The sequence below is a fragment of the Excalfactoria chinensis genome, chromosome 10, assembly GCF_039878825.1.
Source record: "Excalfactoria chinensis isolate bCotChi1 chromosome 10, bCotChi1.hap2, whole genome shotgun sequence".
In the NCBI taxonomy this organism is placed as follows: Eukaryota; Metazoa; Chordata; class Aves; order Galliformes; family Phasianidae; genus Excalfactoria; species Excalfactoria chinensis.
The window spans coordinates 3,329,670-3,352,633 of record NC_092834.1 but is presented as its reverse complement, the minus strand read 5'-3'; the positions used below and the strand labels follow the sequence as shown (position 1 = coordinate 3,352,633).

At 40.2% G+C, this 22,964-nt stretch overlaps 1 protein-coding gene across 1 annotated transcript; it reads left to right on the top strand.

Annotated features, from left to right (window-relative positions):
• Positions 1–1,205: 1,205 nt before the first annotated feature.
• SYNM (synemin) lies at positions 1,206–21,406 on the top strand. The gene is made up of 4 exons (XM_072345653.1): positions 1,206–2,117; positions 7,302–7,426; positions 12,426–12,499; positions 13,989–21,406. Exons 1-4 carry the CDS (start codon positions 1,314–1,316, stop codon positions 17,786–17,788), a joined length of 4,803 nt encoding a protein of 1,600 aa, XP_072201754.1. The 5' UTR covers positions 1,206–1,313; the 3' UTR covers positions 17,789–21,406.
• Positions 21,407–22,964: the final 1,558 nt, after the last annotated feature.

Genomic DNA, 22,964 nt, shown 5'->3' with positions numbered 1-22,964 from the left:
AAGCAAGTGTCTTTAGTAAATCAGCTTCTCAGTGACCTCTGACAGGACAAATCTGCCAAGGATAATTGGCTCACTTTTAGGCCAAAGCCAATGATTTATCTGTGTTGGTTGGGTTTAAATCCTGTAGGCTTTATCGAGATTAAAAGGAAAGTTTCTCCATGGAGAGCAAAGCAGCAGCCAAAATCTGGCCTTTTGACATAAGGGAGACGTGGTGCCGGGCTGGGAAGGTTGGGGAGGCGTGTGACAGGGCAGAAATGAGTGTGTAGTGCTGTCAGTGAAGCACGGCTGTGCCCTGATCCCCAGCTCTGCAGGGCTTGTGCCAAACTCCAGCTGCTTCCCAGCGTGAGATTGGGCCGGGCACTGTCCTGAGGAGTAAATGCAGAGGTGGTGGCTGTGCTGAGCTGGCTGCCTGATGCAAAGCTGCAGATCTCTGCAAAACTCCCAGTGCTGCAGCACTGGGTGAAACTTAAGTGTGTATAAGAGAGGGAGAGAGAAGATAAAGAGAGGATGCCTGGGGAGATGAAAAAGCTTGGAATGAGTCACTCCTCATCTTTTTCTCTAATTTGGTGGGTAGCACAGAGGGTGATGCTTTTCTGCCTCCTTGCTGAGCAGCTCACATGAAGTCAGTCTCTGTGCAGTCAATGAAGGGACTTCTCTGCATGCAACCCATATATGGTGCAAAATAAGGCAGCGGAGAATTGGGCACAGGGACGTGCTGGCTGCAGGAGTTTCTGCCCTGCATTAAGCCTGGGAAACTGAGTGCCTTTCTGTTGCTCAAAGATTTCGTGAGTCGTGGTACAGGTTCAAAATTGGAGGCATTTCAGTAGCTTGCTCAGCTTACAAGTGCTGTTCTAAAACGACTCCTGACACCAACTTAAGCCCAGCCACAGTATGGTCACCGGAGGATCACAAGCTGTTCAAAACCCTCACGGGAAACAGGACGGCGCAGAGATGGTAAAGCAGGCTGAACTTCAGCCAGCGCGGCCCCACACCGGGGGAAGGATGAGCTTGTCCCGGAGGTGCTGTCTCTCTTCATAGGGGGCCGGCACAGGGCAGCGGCGCTTCTGCTGGCTCCCGTGGAGAGCCCCGGCTCGCAGCACGGCTCGCAGCGGCCGGCAGGGGACGCCGCAGGGCAGCAGCGCGGGGGCGGGCGGCGGCAGCGGGCGGGCGGCGCTTGGCGGCGGAACGGGGCCAAGAGGCGGCGGCGGAGAGTAGAGCCCGCGGCGGGGCGGCGGCGGAGGAAAGAGCTGCGCGGCGGCAGCAGCAGAAGCAGCGCAGGGGCCAGAGCGGCTCCGACCCGCAGCTCGGACAAGATGTGGCGGCGCTGGGAAGCAGGATGGGTCGATGTCATAGTGACAGACGAGAAGAGGGAGCTGCAGGAGCTCAATTCGCGGATGCGGGTCTTCGTGAACCGAGTGAGGGAACTAGAAGAGGAGAACCGCTTCCTGGCGCGGGAGCTGGCGGAGCTGCGGGAGCAGGAGCTGATCGGGCTGCGGGTGCCCGAGCAGGAGCTGGCCTGGCTGCGCATGCAACTGGAGGAGCTGAGCCAGGCGAAGCTGGAAGCGGAGCTGGAGCGGGACGGGCTGCGGCGGGAGCTGGAGCAGCTACAGCTGCTGGGTACCGAGGTGCTGGCGATGCGGCGCCGCTTGGAGCCGGAGCTGGCCGGGCAGCGGCAGCTGTTGCAGCGACTGCAGGGCGAGTGCGTGGCGCTGGAGGAGCTGCTGCTGCAGTTGCAGGACGAGCACAGGCACCTGGCGGAGCGGCAGCGGCGCGAGGTGGTGGAGATACGAGAGCTGCGGATGGACCTGGCCGCCTTACCGCCCCCCTTGTCCACCCTGAGCCTGGAGGAGCTGGAGGAGATCTACGAGATGCTGCTTAGCCAGAGCTGCCAGGAGACTCTGCTGCGCTATCAGGAGCAGATCCAGAGGCTGCAAGAGCAGGAGGCGCAGCGGAGTCGAGAGAACCTGGAGCTCCTGCGGGAGGAGAGCCGGCAGTGCCGCCAGCACCTGGAGGACCTCCACCGCCAGGGCCAGGAGTTGTGTGGGCTCCGAGAGCGGCTGGAGCAGGAGCTGCTTGACATGCAGGACCGCCACGGCGCCGAAGTGGAGGAGTACCAGGTGCGTGGCACTGCTGCCTTGCCTTGTCCCTCAGTCGCGGCCCTTCGCCAGGGCTGTCCGGCCGTGCCGCTTCATGCTCGCTCTTTGACGCTTGTTTCGGTGCCTCTCTGCATCTCCTTCCACCCTCTCGCTCACTTTTTTCTTTAAGTTCTGGCCCATAGTGAGATGAGATCAGCACCTCACTCCGCAAGGCCTCGTTATGCTGGCAGCCTGCTCCCGTAGTCCTGAGTCCCGCTCCTTCTGCCGTGGGAAGTGCGTATCAACCTGTGGGCCTGGGCTCCCTTGCCCCGCTCTGCCTCCCTCCAGCAGGATTTCCTTGGGCTGAAAAAGCCCTTGTCTTGGGGCCACAGGGAGCCCTGCTGCACCACTTCGGGGAGAGTCCTCTGTGAAGGGTGGGGTATCTGAGTGCGATGATGACCCTGAGAGCATCTTCCTGGTGACAGGTGCTCCCTTCCCAGAGCCCTTGCCAAGAGCCCAAGAGCTGGCTCGCAGACTTGCCTGGGCTGCCACTGAGGCTGGCTCAAGCACACGGTGACTCAGAGCAGTCCCCGCGCTGAGCGCTGGGTCACAAAGCTTCCCTTTTGGCCTGAGACTTAAGGTTGACTTGTTGAGATCAAAGAAGTGATCTGAATTTTCTTCCTGTGTTATGTACACTGCTGAGCATAGAGAAATGCTTGTGGTCCACATTGTAGGTGAGGAAACTTAGTCTTTTGAAGGCAGGAAGATGTGTTACTGTGCTACAAACAACAAGCTGAATGGGAATTGTTTGATAATAATAAAACCTTACTAGTGTAGGTGCCTGGCAGCCATTTCAGATGGATGTTTGATGTTTTTAAACAGAGGGTTATCATAGCATTTGTAGCTGGGAATTTGCTTGCAGCCAGAATTCCTTGGTGGCACGTATAATCACCCCAAACTGATCAGCAAATGCCAGGACAGAAAAATATCAGTTCATCAAATTTAGAGCGGAGAGCGCATATTAGATCATCCGGACCATCGATCCATTTCCCGAGGGCGACATTTCTTTTGTTCCTTGTTAGACCCTTTTATTAACACCCTGTTGGAGCTCCTTGTTTGTCTGAAGCCCTCGTGGTACTGTGACATTGTATCCACCAGCGGTAGATTATGGAGATGCTGGCAGTTGGGAGGGGACTGGGACCTGTTTCTCTGTGTCTGGTTTTTGTAGGCTACCGGATTGTTTGCAAGTTGCATATTTTGCAGATTGCTGTGAACTGAGTCAGAGTAGGTATGTAAGAAGTAATCAGAAAAGCTTTTAACTTCTGTATCTTTCTTTCTTTCTTTCCATTTTTGACAGTCCACTTTATTCTTCCAATCATGTGTAAACACTTCCAAAGTTTTAGAAGTGCTGCATAAATCTCTCGCTAATTAAATTTATCAATTGATCAGAGCCAGAGGAAAACATGAAGAGGGAAAAAATCCCCGCAGGCTGTCATTCCTTAAACTTAGGATCATAAGTTTACCCGAATGTACATAAGACAACTAATGTTCAGTTATTTTCATTTCCAAAATCTGTCCTTGCTGCGCTGTGTTTAAACTCTTTGGTTTCCAGTGAAAAAGGTCTTTTCCAACAGCTTGTGCATGAGAAAGAAGAGATCATTGATTCACATTCGGGAAAACCAATTACAGAATATGTAGAAGCAGCTTGTGCAAGTTTTGTTCTTGTCATCAGAGCTTTATTTTATTTCATTTCCCTCTCGGTGTTTCTTTTGTTGCTGAAAGTACTTTTAGCATTAGATTTTCTATGACTCTTTAAAGAGTATCTATTCCGTGCTTATTTATTGCGAAGTGTCACATAGGAATGATAAGTATGTACAGATTTAAGTCAAGTGATTTTTGTCCATTGCAGCTGTAATAGCAATTAGATTTATTCATACTTTCCATATATCATCCAGTCGCCTTATATGTCCATCTTTGTCTCCTACCCCATCCCTATCCTCACTGAAGCTTTCAGCAGCGTTAAATAGAAATATGTCCTTGGGGTTATAATTCAGCTGAACCAGGCATGCTGTAAATCATGCATTGTTTGGAACATTTTCACTGGTCCTGGGTGCTGTGGGATGAACTCAGTAGATTTCTAATGTCTAACTTCCATAATTTCAGCTGCGTGCCCTGAAAATACTTATACAAACACTCAGTGATTTGAGTACCAATTTCAATATGGAGTGACAGCAGAAGGAAGCTCCATAGTTTTCAGATGTAAAAGAAGGACATAGCTGTTGCTTTGAAAGAAGGCAGAAATTTGTCACTAATTGAGGGACTGGTTCTTATGTTAGTTGTGTTGTAAGTTCCAGAGGAAAAGAAAATGTTTTGTCAAATGAACTTGTCATATCTGTATGTCACATGCATTTTTTTGTGTCCCACCTTCCAGCCAGCTAAGCACAGTTCCTCCCCCTACTGAGCTGCTGAATGAGCTGTGGGATTGGTAAACACTACCAGCTGGAAAGGGCTGGAGCCTGATGTCCTGTCTTTATTCCCTCAGTAGGTACAGTTTGGACAACCCAAGTACATTCTTTTCCCCCTACTGCCCTTCTGAAATTTCCCACTGCTGCCTGGAAAGAGGCCTCTGAAGGATGAGAAAATCACTTCTATTCAGTAATACAGTTCTAGTGGGACTCCACCAGGACTTAGAGAGAGGCTGATATGGGTGAGGAACGATCTTTCCAAGTTAATCCCTTAGAGGAAGTGTGAAGCAAACATGACTGGAGCAACATAGGTTACTTTTTGCAAAACTGATGTTTGTCGGTTTCCCATCTCCTGGGCTTTAGACACCTTTTTAGCATGCTTGGAAACAGTGTGTCAGTTGTCCTCTGCACCATAGCTAGGTATCAGTGACTGGAAGGCTGGGCAAGTAGCTATCTGCCATCCAGTCTACAGATTGTCTCCTCCTGCTGGAATGAATTCCTTCAGAGCGATTACACAGCTGGTCCAGTTATGTAGCCCCTTTATGGTAATCATTAGGACATTGTAACTAATTTTATTTATTTAGTCTCTGTATTTGAAGAAGAGGCAACAAATGCCCGAGTCTTCTTGTTTTGTATCTTACCACCTTTAGGGACTGGTCTCATAGATATCCAGTCTTTCTTGTCTGTTTCTTTTGCAGACTCTTCTGGCAACACTCTGTCCTTTTCTCACAGCCTTTTCCTTTTAAAAGCAAGGCCTGGCACTTTTCTTCCCTTCTCATCTTGGCATTTTCCATTGTGTCAGTTCTTGAATAGCACTACTGCCTCAGAGCCTCTAAAGGTCAGTGGTTCTGCTTGTCATCATGCAGAACCATACAGGATGTTACCTCTGCTATAGTCTGGATGAGGCTAGTGGATGGTCAGTAGTGCTCTTTCAGATACGCAAATATTATTTGTTTTCTGACAGGAAAAAAAAAAGGAGCTTTAATATATGCTGAAGACTGTGGACAAGATTTGTCACATCAAGTGAAGTAAATGTCCCAATGTTAGTATAATCATAGAACAACAGCTGCAAATACAACTGAAGAAGTAGGTAGACAGATATTCCCACACACATGAAAATACAAGAATACAAAATTTCTTTTTGCTTTTGCATTAAACAAACTTATTAGTGTTTGGAAGGCTAGCACTTTGTGTTCTTAGTTCTTAAACCTTGCTTCTGCCAGCAGCATATCATACTAGCTCTGTCCAGTCTGGGGAGTCTCCTGCTGCATCTATGCTTTTATGCTATTGTTCATACTGCGATAATTGAGCACTTAGTGCATAAAAATAAAATATTTTGACTTTCTGAGAGCTAGGCTACCACTGTCTTGATTCTGCTGTTTGTATTGCAAAGCATCTGTTAAGATGCAATCTAAAATATGCTGTTCCCTGTTCGGTACCATATATGCGTATGAGAGTTTGCTTTGCAAATGACAGTTTGGCTCCTGCATTGTGCAGAGCGATGTGAACAAAACAGGATTGGGTCTTTGAGATTTCATTTCTTTCTCATTAGCCCTCAGAACAAAGTGTAATCTCAAGCATTTTAGTTAGCTTTTTAGTTAGCTTCAGCATGCCATCTGAGGAGAATTGATTTTGGATTAGTAGATGATACCCATAGCAAGGAAACCATTAAGAATCACTTTGAATAGCTAACACTGATACTTTCAGTTCTGAGTCTGTACTGAACAAGCTCCTTTCAATTATTGGGGAGAGGACTGTTTTCTGGAGATGGAGATTTGCCCTTCATGTGAGAAGTAACACCAGTGCTTAAAGCACTTGTGTTCTGTGGTGTTCTTTTCAAGAGCAGAATCCACTTAGTACAGTCTAAATCAAATCTTAATGTTCTGTTTAAGAAGTTTTTGTTGCTTTTTGTGTTGTGTATGGCCAGTCAGCTTTTAAATTTTAACACAGTATTTTATGAGTATGTTTATTTTAGATCATTTTGTACTTCACTATTTTGCAGTATCTGCCTCTAACTCCATTTTCAAAACTTTCCAAAAATTGCTGGACAGATCTTATTGTGTCATCACTCCTCTCAAGTAATTTATAGGAATATATGAAAGTGCAAAGTTATATTTAGTGATCAAAATGAAGATGAGCACTACTTTGTATATCTTCTGATTAGCAGTTAGAAGAATAGTGTGCGGATTTAAAAGCAAGTATCTAGAGAAAACTTGGTGGGAAGAACCTTCTGGAGGTTCTTCCTTCACCTTTTAGGCACTACGAGTATCTCCAGAGATATTAGAATCCAAAAACTGGTTTGGGCCCACATGTGTGTATACATCAAAGTACTAACAAAGAGAAATCAGCCAGGTTCCCTTAGCAAAGAAACTGCAAAAATTCCAGATCTCAAGAATGATTTAGATATCCGTATCTGAACCCTTAAAACGACAGAGTGAATCCCATTCAAGTCACGTTTATGAAGCAGTATCTTTTCTTTGCTATGTGCACTTGATTACTTTTGTACACAGCAATTGAATGGGTTTTGCTTAGATATCCAACCAGCTTGATGAAGTGAAATCCTAGCACAAAACTCTGTTTCAGTAATAACGTATATAGGGAAGTCTGAGAGCTGATTTGTTCTGTTTGTGATGGAATGTGTTGATTTACTGCTCTTCCAGATTTTAGTTTAGTTTTTGATTAAAACTTTCAATTTAGTAAACATTCAAGTATGAGAGATTTAAAAGTTTATTTAAAACTAACAATCTGTATTTCTTTCTAGCGGATAATTGATGCTCTAGAAGAAGAAAAGCAGTCCCTGACCATGTCAATCACAGATTACCTCAGGGACTATCAAGAACTACTGCAGGTGAAAGCAGGTCTCATCCTTGAAATTGAAACTTACAGGTAAGTATTTCAGTCATGCTCAATTTTCTAATCAGAGGATAATAATGATAAATGTGGGGCAGTATAGCTGCTATCTGTCAAGTAATATGGCAAAATTCATCATTTAAATATTCTGCTTAGCAGCCTCATGCAATGTTGATGTAAATAGTGAGTTTTCAATTGTTTTGTTCCAGCTGGAGAATAGTGAGAAAGTCACAGAAAAGTCTATTTGATAAATCCCAGTTGTTCATATTCTTGGTTTGCTTGGGAAATATGCTTGGGTCAAGTGTGAGTTATCAACAAACAATTTTTCTGCTCGTAAATCTTCAGTACTGTATGTATTTAACTAGAGAGGTGGTAGATGCGTGGCTGAAAAGCCAGAGTATTTCTCCTGTCTGGAGAATCATGATGTATCAGTTTACACATAGTACAGAAGTGATTCAGAAGGAAAAAGATAAACTCATTGGCTGGAGATAGTGCTGCTTCTGTGGTAAAGGAAGCTTCTCAGGAAGAGAATTCTGTACTGCTGATCTATACTTTGAAGTCCAGCTCTTCTGCCAGATCTTTTGATCTACAATAATCATGGCAGATGGATCCAGCTTCTCTTCATTTCCACAAAGGATCCTGGCATATACCCTTGTTTATGCATATTGGAGACAAAAGGCACCTCACTTCAATATCCCAAACTGTCCATTGAGAAGTTTCCATTGAGGCTTTGGCATCTCCTCTCCTCTTGGCACAAAAGGGTTTGCTGTCTGGTCAGCCTCTTGGAGCTGTCTTTTTTTTACCTCCCACCTATGTTTTCCCTTTGTTTTACAACTCCTACACGTCCCATTCTAAAGCTAGTTCTTTCCATTAGTCAGTTGCTTCGGCACTGGCAAGAAGGTTCACAGTTGCAAAGAACACCCTTCCCCAAGGACCAAGTGTACTTCCTCTCCAATTCTGCTCATTTTTCCTGCTGTGGGATCCAAGGCTCACTCAGAAAGTGAAATACATATCTTATATGGCTTTATGAAGTTGTAACTTGTGAAAATCTTAACGCTCAGTTCTTTTTCTCCAGTGCTCAGTGAATCTTTATCAAGTGCCTTGTAATTTTGGTCCATTTTCTTGGAAACCTGAAAAACCACAACTACTTAGTCTGTGCATAGTTCAGAGAGAAGTGGTAAACTATTCACTGTTTAAGACTCTCAGACTAGAAACAGGTAGAAAATATGCCTAGGATCAGAATTACTGTCAAACCTTTCTCCAAGATGTGTTGTGCCAGGGCAATTTTAGATTAGATATTTGGAAGAATTTGTGAGTGTTTTGTTCTAGGTTATCATGCTGTGTTTTGAAGCAGCAGAGCCTACAAAGCTGTTTTCGGTCATGGTTGTTTCCAGAACCTCCTAATGCACTTAGCAGGCCTACTTTCCAATCCTTCTTAGGCTGGTTTCCTCCATCAGCATTTCTTCCAAATCTTTCCAGTTCTATCCCTCAAGAAATCATCACCAACATTAAGGCCTCCTCAGATGTTCACCATAGCCTCTCCAGTCAGTTCTGTTATTGTCTGTATACAACTTATACCATCCTGTATCTCATATGCTCATCTTTGTTCTATTTCCCGGAGAACGTTCTGAGTCACTGATGTCCAGGTTGTTTCATGTGAGTTAGTCACCTGCTATTCTTCATACAGTCCTTGTCATCTCACAGTGGAAAAGAACTGCACTGGATTGGCCTTTACCCCCTAAAAATGCTTCCTCCATTGCATTCCCCAAAGACATGTTTTTTATAACTCTTTCCAAATACTTAGGATGGACAGGATGAATTTTTATGGGCTGCTGGCTAACTGCCCCTGAGATTTTCAGTTTCTGTCACTGAGACAGATCAAGTTACTGCTGTTGTGAATGACCACGATAACATTTACTTGACTTCCTTTACTTTTGGCATCTTCTTCCTCTGCACCCAACCAGTCTAGCTCATCTATCTGCTCTCCTGGACTACTTTTTCTTTTATCTTCCAGTACACAGTAAGGTTTTGGGTTGGCTACTGTGTAACTGCTTACCTTAGATAAATGACATGAATGATGTGATGTATTAAAGGTGCAGATATAGTGTTTTCTGGAAATATTAAGTCTTAGGTCAGTGACTATATATGTCACTGGGAGTCAGATTTCCAGGAATTCGCTGACAGATATTTTTCAGAAGAGAGCAACTTGAAGGAATGCTTTTTGTCATCTCTATAAATACTTAAAAGTTTATACAGTTGAGATTAACACTCCCCTATTCAAGTGGTTTAGCTTCAGATTTAAAGCAGACTTTACCACAAAGAGTTTATGGCTTAAATAATTGTTAGTAAGAAGGGCTGCAAAGAAATAGAGAAGCAAAATGACTTTTATAAACCGAAGCAAAGGTGAAGCTGGTGAACAGAAACTGAATTTGCTTACTTCCAGACTAGTGCTCAGTACTTTATACTATGGTTTCTTATGGTAATTTAATTAAACCAATATCAGATTAGTATTTTCTTGTCTACCTGATAAGCTTGAGGAAATAGATTATGAACTGTATACAGTAAAACACTGATCCACTGTCCAGTTTTTTACAGGTTTCATGAAGCTTTGCCTTTCATTTTCAAGTACAACATATTTTCAGTAGTAATATTTCAGCTCCAGCTTTTCTGTGTGCTGTTGCCCTTTGCCGTATACAGTTACCTCTTGGATCTTATTTTTAGTGACTTCATACGTTGCTGCAGCAACTGAACAACTGTTGTTTTAATAGCAGCCAGAAATCCTTAGTCAAACTACCCACATTCTTAGTTTCCTTCATCATGGTTAACACTTTAATTGCCAGCCCCTTGATATATTCCCGTAATGTCACCAGGTTTTCTAGCATTTATTTCAGAGCAAATTCCTTGGTGCTCACCAGGTTAATCAGATATGATGTTTGCTCTTGGGAACACTCTTTAGCAGTGTTGAATTGATTTCATTGCTGCTAAACAAGGACAAAAACAAGTTGCTTGTATTTTCAGTTTCCCCAGTAAAGGTTGTTCTAGGGTTGAATTTGACTAACAAACTGCAGGTGTTTATTTGAACCTGTTTAAGGAGGCAAGTAACCAGTAAATAATGTTAGGTAATTCTAATCTGGCTTTTCTTCTGAATCAAGGTAAATCCATGGCTGCAAAGGGAAACTTACAGGTGATCTTTGCTAATATAGCACTGTGCCACTGAATCTAGAGGCAGTCAGAAGCCAAAAGAAGCATACAATGTCCAGACTGGTTAGTCACCATCTACAGGTGATACTTAAAATGTCTGCATTGTTCATTTTGCTAGAAAGGCCTAGCAAATGTGTTTATCCCACAGTCTTCTGTTGCTTACAGCTCCCTGCTAGGGAGCCTTGGCTATCATAGTCCTGCAGCCTCCCCTTCGACAACTTTGATGTTGCAGCTGCTGTTATCAGTGCAAAACATCCGGCATTTCCAAAACTGGAAATGATGAAGCAGTTATCTCACCAGTGGGAGTGAACATAAAAGCACAAAAGTACTGTACTGATTAAAGCATTCAGTTGCATATTTAAAGAACCTGCCATAGAATTTCTGGCCTGTTGAACCACAGTGCTGCAGCTTAGCATATTTTTTGGAGAATAGCATAGATTGTGGCCCAGACAAAGTGGAGAAGATGCAAACTACTTCTTCTTCTTCTTCTTTTTTTTTTTTTTCCCTAAGAACAGCTGGATATGCTTCATGTCAGGCAGTACAAGCACATAAGAGTAGCAGAAGAGTAGAAAGCACACAAGGACTTCAGGATAATTTATTAGAAATTTTGGGATCCAATCTTATTGAATCACCATGTCTAAAAGTGATAGGACTGCATAAGATGTCACTCTAGTATCTGGTTTTTATACTCTCTAAAAAGAGAAGGAGCCAACAATTTTATTTTTATAGAGCAATTGCGTTCTTTTTCCCCTGAGGGGGCAGGAGAATGCTATTTGCCTATATTCATTTCTTAATGTAGAGCCATTAATGCTGAAAATATTTTGCCCCTCAGCTTTGCTGGTATCTGTAGGAAATCTACCTCGGGAGTATTTTCCACAACTTTAGGGGAAAAAAACAAACAAACAAGAAGGCTATCAAGTTATTTAGAAACTGAACAAGCCTATGGCTGCTGTCTGGTTGTTCTTGAGAGTAGGTGTCCATGCCCAGGTGTGCTGTATAGGGAACAAAATTTGGCATACAGGTAGGATAGCAAGTGCTCTCAAGTAATGAGCTGGGTGTGATGTCTCCAAGAGCAGCTGATGTGTGCCACCAGCACAGAAGTTTCTACCACAGAGATTTTTCCTAGTCCTTTGGTGTATAATATGTTGTGTTGATTTCAGATAGAATAAGAACTAAGAATAATTACTTCCAGCACTAGCCAGTCTTTGACAGTAGGAGTAATATTTTCCTTCAGTTTTCATCTGAAAAGGATAGAAATTACATTCTATAGAAATTAGAATAACTGTTATCTTTATATTACACTGCAACACTTTGAGTACTATGTAATCAAGCAGGAAAGCTGCTGGTTATTTGCTTGCCAGTATTATTTCATTTTTGTCATTTCTTTATAAAATATTTCTGTATGGTTCTCTGAAAAAGCTTTACTGAATATCTGCTAAGATTTGTTTAGCCCATTTTTTCCTAATTCTATTATAAGACTGTTGATCTGGAAAAACATGCTAGTTTTTATGATTCCAGAGTGGAAGTCAATAGATTTTGTCCATGTCAGGAAGCAATATGTTTACAAATGTGGAAGTTATAATCTAAAACTTTATGGTTTCTGTGCTATAACCTACTGCAAGATCATGGTGTTATTCTGAAGAAGTGAACTCTCTGAACCAAGAGGAAGCCAAGGATTTCTAATTGTCACTGATAAAATTATGGGATGAGAATAACAATCAGAATTGGACCCAACTGCAGGATAATTTTTTCAATTTCTAAGACTTATGTATTTTAAATATTATGATTATTCTTCCCAGTATTTTGACGGAATGCCTTTTTATGTGTTTTCCAGGACTCTGTTGGAAGGGGAAAGCAACCCGTGGATTATTAAATGGAGAGATCAGCTTATAGGGAAATTGCCTCAAGGTAAAAAATGAACATTGAAAAATGGAAATTGAATTAAATATAATTGGAAAATAGTGTGCTACGATGTTTCTTTTTTATCAGTGTACTGTGAAATTGGTTTTGAGTTTTAACATTTCAAATCAACATGGTGCTCTAGTGTATAATAAAACTTATAAAATTGTGACTCAAGTGGAGGAGTTAAGCAGGGAGTGATGTTTCATAGCTCAACAGTGCAAAAACTTGGATGCCCATAGTTCTTAAGAGAGTTTTGAAGTATGAAGCAAGAAGTATTTAATAAAACATAGTTAAAATTTTGGCACTGTGAGTTGAAACCATGAGACACTGTGAACGTTAATAAATGTACATAGGTTTAGAGTAATTTAAGCAGAGTAAGAAAAGACAAATCAAAGACTTACTAAACATAAAGATACCATTTCTATCTTAGGAGCTGCAAATCTCTGGAGGCTGTGAGAGTATACCAGGGAAGTATCACTATTTACTTGCCCTGTTCTTATACTCTTCCTTATTCTACTGTTGGTCACTGTAACCAGGATACTAGATGAGATGAATTTACAATCTGACTGCTTTGACAACTCTCATTAATATCAGAATGAGTCCTGAGAATGCTCCTGTGTTTTGTCTTAAATGTTATCCTAAACTTGCCAGACTATCACAGGCATTAGTCTCAGAAGAGCTTGGAAGTCTGTATCTGTAATAGTAAATCAAATAGATTACATCATAGGTGAAACATTTGCATACGCTTGCCTATAGTGTTAAATTGTTAGTGCTGCCTCTGGCATTGTTATGATTTGGATTAGCCGGTCCTTTTGCAGACAATGCTCAGGTGTGTTCAGTGGTTACCACAGACCTGGAAGCACTACCAAAACGCAGAGTAGATGTAGCTAGCTTTTTAGGAATAGGAGATTTGAATTAGAGCTGGACAGTTATTCCTGGTCCATTTTATTAATGTGTACGGGTATAGCCTAAGAGGTTCTTTATTGCTCTCCTTTGTTGTACCTTGTTGTATCTCGTGGCTATAGATGATAGTATTGATATTGTCAACTTCCAGCATGCAGGTATGCCATTAACACTCTGTAGAAACAGAGAAACTTCAGACCACTTGGACTGAAGAAGCAATAAAACAAGTATACATTATTAAATAAGAACTTGTAAATGTGAATGGATATCAGTGTAAATAAGAAAGGAGTAATTCTTAAGTAAATGCCATAATATCCAATAGCTCATAAAATGTTAAATTAGCAAGAACTTGTAACTCAGTAAAAAGCTTTGCTTTCAGCCTTAATGTAACTTATGTAAAGACTTAATTATCATACCAAATCTATGGAAATTCATTTTCAGAGCTTTATTGAAAATGAAGATATGTTGTTTCCTTTCAAGCATCAGTGTTACATTTCTTAGTTCATGACCTCTTTACTCTGTACTATTTTTAGATACGAGCCATAATTTTAATATTAGTAATATTAATAATTTACCTATACTCTCTTTGCAGATATTATAAACACGTCATATAACTACACCGATATGTACTCTACTTATCAAGAAAGAAATCAAAATAAAACTTCACCAGCTATCAGGATCACTGATACAAGGCATAGAATACCAGCGATAAATATAAGCAATTCTGCACGCTATTCAGCTCAGACAACACAGGCTGGATCACAGACAGCAGTGAGTGGAAAATCTTTTGGAACAGATATACTAGGTTCAGTATATCGCCCTTCAACAACTGTTAGAAAGGATGAAAGAATTGTGACAGACCACAAAGAATTAAGAACATATACCCCAGGCTACAGTAGCTGGAAAAGCACTGAAACGCAGCAGAAGACAATTCCAGAAAGAAAGAAAACAGAAGTTACATCTTCATCTACAATATCTTTTTCAAAACAATCAACACATGCTGAAGGATCAGACAAGGACAGCAAAGCTGACACAAAGTCTAGGATTTCTGAAAGTCTAGGAACAAAACCAAACTTCTCTAAATTTCCAACCTACGAGCTGAATACCAATTTAAAACCATCTGTATATGAGGAAACCATAACTGAAACTCAGACCACAGTAAAAGAAAAAAGAGGAGGCAGCAAACAAACTGAAGAGAGCAAATCACTGACAAAAGAAAAAGATAAGCTAGAGAAACAAACAAAGGAGGAGAAAAGGAAGGTAGATGAGAAGACTTTTGTAGAAGAAAGAAGTGTTAGTTTTGGAAAGCAAGCTGATACAAAAACGGGGATAGAGCAGAAAAAATTTGTCCGGGAGGAAGTAATTAACCAGAAGGTAATGGGGAGTGATATTTCTAATGCAAGAACCTCAAAAAGTGAATCAAGTAAAAAAGATATAGATGTATCCTTTGAATCCAAAAGCAAAGAAGTCATTGAGATACCTATCGTTCTTGAAAGGCCTGCTCCTGATAAAGTATCTCAGAAGAATAACAAAGATATACGTTCACAAGATTTTAAAACTTTCACAGGAAGAGAGACAGATGAGCACGTCACTGAGGCTGCTGAAATTCACAAAGTCAGTGTTTCAGAATCTAATCTGAGAGATGAAGGAAGAACTAGTGACAGAAGTCATAAAATGGAGACTCTGTCAACTGAAAATATAGCAGAGAACATTGTTGCTGACATTCTTAAAAGTTTTACTCAGTCTTCTAGTTCAGAAGTATCAACAGACACAAAAGTAACCTCTTTTAGTAAGCAAGAGCAACCTGATGATGGGAAAATAAAGACAAAGATGACAGTGCAGTCTCGAGTACAAGAAAACATAGATGTTTCTGCTGAAGCTGAACGAGGAAGTCTTTCAAATCAGGGTGTTAGAAAAGTGTTAGAGAGTGCTGAGGGAACTCCTTCCAAACAGGAGATAGAAGACATAGTACATCATGGCCTGAAAGGAAGTGTGGGTGCAAAGAATATGTCTGTTAATGTTGAGATTGTGGAGGAAACAGTAGATTATTCCACTGATGAAAGGACTGAATTTTCAACACCTTTTGAAGTAGAGGAAGTGGAAGACACATTCCCTGAAAGAGAGAAGCGTTACGGTGAGGAGGAGCAAGACATAACGCTTACACATGGAGATCTTAAAAAGAAGAAACAACGCCATGGAAGCTTCACTCATGTGGAGGAAGTAACTGAGGAAGATGACTCACCGATTGAACAAAAATATTTTGTGTCTGTTCCTGATGATCATCCCATTATTAATGAAAAAGACGATGACTCAGTGTATGGGCAAATTCATATAGAAGAAGAATCAACTATTAAGTATTCTTGGCAAGATGAATTTTTGCAAGGCACACAAAGTAAGAGAGATGAAGGTGTAAGCTCTCAGGAGGAAACATACAGAGTGGTAGGGGAGGAAGCAACTGCCCACATATTAAAAGAAGAGCATCCCAAAGCTGGAACATCCCATGTTGAATCTGTTGTTATTGAAAAAGAAATTAAAATACCCCAAGAATTTCAGGCTTCAATAAAGGGGCTTTTATCGAAGGAAACCAAGGACCCCAAGCAACAACTGAAGGAAGCTTTAGAACAGTTGGAAGGCAGTCTCCCAGAAAGCGTAAAAGAGGAACTGTCTGCATTAACAAAAGAGAATCAAGCAGACTCTAGTAACTTGGAATTTGATATCAAAAAAGTTCATCAAACAGAGGAGGGAGGCTTGCTGACAATTGTTGCTGAAGTCAATCTATCTCAGACCCTTAATGCTGATGAGTTCGATGTAGCTCAGCTTGGTGAAGTAATTGCAGGTGAGAAGACAACATCACACTCCTTGAAAAGAGATAAGTTGGAGAGAGCTGTTGATGGTAAAATCAGTACAGAAACAGATGTTTCTGCACACAGTGACACATACACTCCTGTGGCTAATCAAGAAGTCTACAAGTCATCCACAGTGAGGAAGAGTGGTAGCACAGGATATCATACCACTGAAAAAGTCATTTATGATGGTTCAGTTTTGGAAACTGCAAATTTTGGAGAAGACTCTCACTCACCAGAGTCAACTGATGAGAGCAAGTCTGTAAGACATATTAGGGTTGGTCCAACAGAAGTCCAGAGATTTGAGCAGATTGTATACAAAGGGCCTGGTTCTGAAATGCTGGGGCTCAGTGCCACAGAAGATGTTGTTCAGACAGAGGGCTCATCAGGGATGAGCCATTCTGTAAAGCATTTTAAACTGGGTCCTAAAGAAATCCAAACATCAGAAGAAGTAATTTATAGAGGCCCCATTACGACAACTGTAGAAGAGACTGATTCTGGAAATCTTTCCCAGCAGACCTTTTCATCAGATATCAACAGGTCCACGAGGCATGTTACAGTAGGATCAAGGCAAGTAATTGAAGAAGTGTCTTTTGAAGAGCTGGGCTCTGAGAATCTCTCTCAGGCAGAAGGGTCTGTGGATGTCAGCAAATCAGTAGGGCAGTTTAGATTACATCCAGGAGGGATTCACTCTGAGCATGTTATTTTTGAGGGACCAATCTCTGGTAAAGTAGAGGTCAGTGACTCTAGAGACTTTTCACAGACAGAGAGTTCAATAAGACACGTTCAATTAGGCCCTAGGGAGTTTATGACAGCAGAAAAAATAGTCTACCAGGGCCCCATCACTGAGCATATTGAAATCAGTGAAGTGGGAGACCAAACCCATTCAGAAAGCTCAGTAAAGCATTATAGGCTCGGCCAAACAGGAGTTAAAACAACTGAGAGAATCATATATCATGGCTCCCTTTCTGAAACTCCAGAGCTCGTTAACAAAGGACATCTTTCAGAGAATGAAGGAAGCTCAGATATAAGTGGGTCTTTCAGGCATGTTAGAATAACTCCTGTAGAAACTCAAAGTGAACAAATAATCTTTACAAGACCCATTTCTGAAACACTAGAGGATCATTCACAAACACGAGAGTCATCAGAGAGCAGTAGCTCCATGAAGCATGTTAAAGTAGGATCCAGTGAGACGTCATTTACTTTTCAAATGGGTGTTTCCAATGTGGGTGGAGCATCTATGGCAGAAAGTGAAGAACAAGCAACAGTGCTCATATCTAAAGAACAAGACCCTTCTGTTAATCAGTCACAGTTCAGAGTTGAAAGTGACCACAGTGGAGATGGTGAAAATAAAAGAAGTTATATTCACTCCAGTTTTTCCCAAGATCATGTTGAAAACGTAGTGGAAAAGTCGAGTTTTGATAAAACTGTACAATTGCAAAGAATGGTAGACCAAAGGTCAGTTATTTCTGATGAAAAGAAAGTCGCACTTCTCTATCTGGACCATGAGGAGGAAGATGATGAAGAGAATGATGGACAGTGGTTCTGAAAGGACACTTTAATGAAGTCTACTTGGTAATTTGTCTATGCAGGTTCTTGATTATCCTGTGTTGGTATAGAAACCTTCAACCTATTCAGTACACTTTTTACTTGATTTGAAATTATATTTTTGGGAGAAATTGTGTTATTAATATGTTGTTTTTTTTCCCTCAGAGACCTGTTTGCAATAACTTCAGGTTTTTTTCACCAATAGAGACAGAAAATTGCTACCGGCTAATTCAGAAGTTTGTATTTTTTTGTCTGTTTTATAGCAGTTTATTAACAAGTGTGTATTTGAATAGGATTTTTCCATTTTTTAAAAAAATACTGTATCGTACTTGGCTGCTAAAATACTCAGCATTTCTCTTTAAAGCTACTAACTACAAATATAAGAGGTCATAAGACTAATGAGGGTGGTAGGTAGCTGATTTTCCGTTCTATCTCTGTGTATTTATATGCAGTACCTAATGAAAATATTTTAAGGAAAGATACAGTTATTTCAGCTATGGAAGCTGAATACAATTCCTTAGGACTTAACAATGCACAGCAAGAATAGACAAAAATACTATTATCTGTATAGTTAGAATGCAGTGCAAAAATAAAAATAAGAGGTAACACTGAAGCAGAAATTTCTTGCAGTACTCACAGTGAGAAATTGCAGAGTATATCTTTAAAAATAAATAAAATTTTAAAAATAGGCTGGATTGTACTTCTACCGGAGTAAGGAGAACTCTACAGCTTCAGTGTGTATGCAGAGTAACAGCAGCAAGTTATTTTGCAGTATATTGCTTACCTTGACACTAGGTATTGCTAACGGTAAGTGTGAAGTGTCAAACATTACATAATGCATAACTTAACACAGTGGAATTCGCTAATATTAGCTATATTCTGAAGAAAATATGTAGATCATATCTGTGACCATTTTATGTCAGATAATTTCCAGGTAATTCCTGTCTTGTTTACAAATGAGAAGATGCTCTTTCTGATTACTAGACCTGCAAACCAAACCAGAGATTTTAATTTCCCCTTGTATTGCTTTTCTCTGGTTGTAAGACTTTTCTCTGGCCAAAGTTGGTTTCTGCTTAAACCGTTTCGAAACTGTATTTATTTCACTTGATTGCACATTGGTTAAATGAAAGATATAAATCAGCTTTATGATAAAAATTCAGTTACTTCAAAGTCCAGGTCCAGTACTGTACTAAACCGTGCAGTGCTAGCAGAAACAGAAATAGCAGCTGAAATGTTTTTTCTCACTGGGGTAAGAAGATATGAAACTAAACACATACAAGAATAAAATAAACAAATGAGAAGCTGCTATATTCACATGCATGCATACACATACGCACAATTACTCACTCACTCTCCTATACTTATCTCTGCAGAGTAGGAACACACCTGTATCTGGATGGCTATCATGTGCCATTCTGGTAGTCTCTGACACAGAAGTATTTTCCTGTGGATCTATATGCATAGTACTGTGTGTGCTAACCCAGATTAGAATCCAGTTATGTATTTTAGTCTGACATGGATATTCAATTTTCAGATTCTTTTAGCTTTAACAGAAGCTAGATTTTTCAAAACTGACTGCTTCTTTATAACATGAATAGAAATGCAAAGCTAAAGAGAAGTAACCTGCTGACTGACATATCATTCTGTTTCAGATATGGAACAGATTAATCATTGTGTGCCTTAGTAACTAAGCTGGAAACTGTATAAAGTATATTAAAACTATTATCAGTGTTCCAAAGACTAACTCAGGAGGTTTGTCTGCATTGCAAATCTTTCTGTATATTTTCCTGTTTTTATGTGAGTACAACAGTGTGAGTATCAGTGTTGGTCAGGCTTTATATTTATTTTTTTTATGACATACTAGAAAATCACTTACTGAAATTGGAAGCATAACCAACAGCTGGAAGATGAAAGGAAACTGAGGTTTGTGGAAGCACCAAAGGCTTGTACACTGCGCTCATCTGTGCTGTTCAACACGTAATGACTAACAGTATTTTTCAAAATTATTTATATGCACTTATAAAAGACCTTGTGCTTCCATTTATCAGTAGGGTGTTATTAGTCATCATACTTCAATTATCATCCTGTTTTTGTTTCCTCAGCTGACCATCTACTTTTTAAAAACGGTAACGGCTTTGTTTATTTTAATAATTATGTATGAGGAAGAATTTTCCAGCTAGATGTTTAACTGCAAGCAATCAAATTATGTTCTTCAAGTATTAGATAATAAGGAATGAGGAAAGGAGTCGGATCTGTAAAAAGAAGCAGTATTTAAAAAATATTTAAAAAGAAGTAATCAGTGTTAATTTTCTTGAAGTTTGATTCTAACCTGAAACTTGAACGTTTTCTTTAAATTAGAACTAAGAATATCTGCAGAGAATGTATTTTGTAATCAATGAAAAGCTACTTCCAAATTAAACCATTTTTATTGCTAACCTGTGTAATCTAAAACAGACATGGTCCTTAGGAACAGCTGTGCCAGCACTGTTACATTTATCTTCACCTGCTCAGAGGGTTATGTCAACTAAAGGGAAAAAAACAGTTGGGATTCACAGAAATGAATCACATAACACCAACATCCAGGAGAAAAGAAAGTATTGTTTCCACCAAGGAAAATTCCTCTAAACATCGCAATCAGATCTTGTAGGCTACATCAAGGTGTACAACTATTCTGATTGCCTGAAAGGAAACATTTCTTTGGAGTATTTTCATTAGTTCCATTAAAGATCAGGATTTTACTTGGCTGTTGGAAAGTTAGTTTATTTTAGGGAATTGGCAATGTGCATTAGCATAATGCTTAAAGATATGCACAGTTCACATTTAAATACATGCACAATTCCTTTGCTAGAATACTTAGAGGCTGTGAAAACAAATATTTTGTATGGATGGCATAAGTTTTAAACATGTTTATGTAAGCACCAATTTTCCACTTAGCTCTCATTAACCCAAGACATTTTGACATGACAGCTTTTGGATAATACTACCTCCAAATAACAAAATGTAGTTAGGTGGACAGTCGCATCCTGCAGGCCTTACAGTTGCATTTGCAGAATCAGGGCCATAGGTGCATTATTAGTAAGAACAAATGTTGTCTAATGTACTAACCCTGTCTGCATGAGCATTATATTATAACATGGCTGGAAGGATTGGTGATATAACCTTGGACAGCATGCGCTTCTGAAGCTTATTCATATAAGTTGTGCTTTTCGTTTAAAAACAAACAAACAAAAAATAAATTTAATGGTGAGTTTAGATTAAGAAAAAAGCTTTTAAGATATTATTACTAATCTTGGGAGGTAAAAACTATATGCTGAGATAGATAAGAAATTGAGCACTTTTCTAAATGTGTAAACATCTGGTCTAGATGTCAAATATAATATTGAATATAAGGAAAGTTGTGTGAGAGACCTGGAACTTTGTACTGACTGATGTTTGTGAATAGCAGGTGTTTAAAAGACGGTAAGAATGTTGAATCTGGGTTTGTTGATGTCAGCTGTATGAGACTGCAGGCAGCTTGTATTTTGGTTATTTGAAATGAAACTGCATTTTGGTGGTGGTATAAGCTTTGTAGCTTTGTGATTTTACACTTTTTCACTCTTGAGTATTAAACAATCAAAATCAATGCAAACGTTTCGCTTTTTCCTGTCTGGTATTTTAAAGGCTGCATTGTCAAAGGAAAAGAAATTTGCATTTATAAATGTCCTGTTCTTAGATCTCTCAGGCTGATGAGCTCATTTTAGTCCAAAGAGGGAACATAATTTTACATTCCAGGAAAGGTATTCCTCTCTCATGTTCCTGATGGAAATGATAGCAATTCAGAATATTCTTTGTTGCAACTACATTCAACATGCACAGAAAAGCAGTGCCATGAGTTCAACAGCTGGTAACATCAGAGGGAGAGGCAAATCCAGAGGCAGCCATGAGTACCTGATTTTACTTCTTCTGCACTGAATTCCAGTGTATTTTCCTCTTTTTACAAAAGGGGATAAAAAGACATAGGTTAATACTCTGAAGACAAGCAGTGTATAATATAAACTTATCTGCATAAATTTTTTCTGATGCTTGTCTACCTAAGCAACCTCTCCTCACAGAAAGTTATTTTTCTTTGGTGTTCCATGCAAAGAAGGGATGCTGGTTCTTCAGAATGGGTAAGAGAAATGGAACAAATGCAGTCATATTTATTAAGAATAAAAATCCTGGTTTATGTTAGCCTGGTTTCCTGATATTAATGTTGTGCTTTGGGACAATAGTCGGAAGGAGACTCATGGTGGGTTGGAGTTTTCAGTGTGTTGATCTTTCTGATTTGAACTCTGTTTTGTCAACATTTTTGTGGTCCTGAAAAACGGGGAGATATAAATTACAGTTTGTTACCTCCACACCATTTGCCACTTTAATTTTGTAACATTTACAGAGGCTGCAGTGAAGGTATACTTGCAAGATGTTTAATGGCATTGCATCATCTCATCGAAATGATCAAATGACGTATGACCATTTCTGTAACTGTTTGCTATAATTACTTAAGCACAGGACTTGACCAAGATCATTACTGTTTTTCTTCGTGTGAATTAGGAATAAAACTAAAGGTGAGCATATTCTGTTCTGATTTTTCACTTGCTGCTTTGATTAATCATAGAGGCGGTGATGCTGGCACACAATCAAATCTCAGGCAACGGCTGTTAGACCAGTGACACATCTGACATTTAGCAGAGGAAAAAGTCTGAAGAGTTAGTTATCTGAACTGCTGCCCTGGGAACTTTCCAACAGTTTGACTCATCTGTCTTTTCCATCAGGCATTTGTGTGACTCTTGTTCCTACATACCTCAGAGAAGTGCAAAGGAACATAGATTCTAACAAGATGCAAAAAGATGTTCAGCCAAGAAGAGATCTAATTAAAAACTCACTGTGAATATGTCAGCAGTTTCTTGAATTGCTCTCAATCTTTCTTGTTGTTGTGGATGTTTTTTTTTTCCCTGTTCACAAATGACTTGTTCTTGAAAATTATTTATCTTGTCACATAAGTGATACTTCCCTATTGTGTGCAGCATGTGCTACATGCTGTACCTGTGGATAACATGGAGCTATTTATCCAGTGCCTGCTTCATCCACGTGTTAAGAAAATAGTACAAGATACTGATTTTTAATGACTAGATGTATGGTTGGTTTTAAATGCAATACTA

Excerpts from the sequence above, each read along its gene's own strand:
- SYNM (XM_072345653.1), top strand. The coding sequence starts at position 1,314 with ATGTGGCGGCGCTGGGAAGCAGGATGGGTCGATGTCATAGTGACAGAC. Across the intron at positions 7,427-12,425 it reads CTTGAAATTGAAACTTACAG|GACTCTGTTGGAAGGGGAAA; the intron begins GTAAGTATTTCA and ends TGTGTTTTCCAG. Across the intron at positions 12,500-13,988 it reads TATAGGGAAATTGCCTCAAG|ATATTATAAACACGTCATAT; the intron begins GTAAAAAATGAA and ends CTCTCTTTGCAG.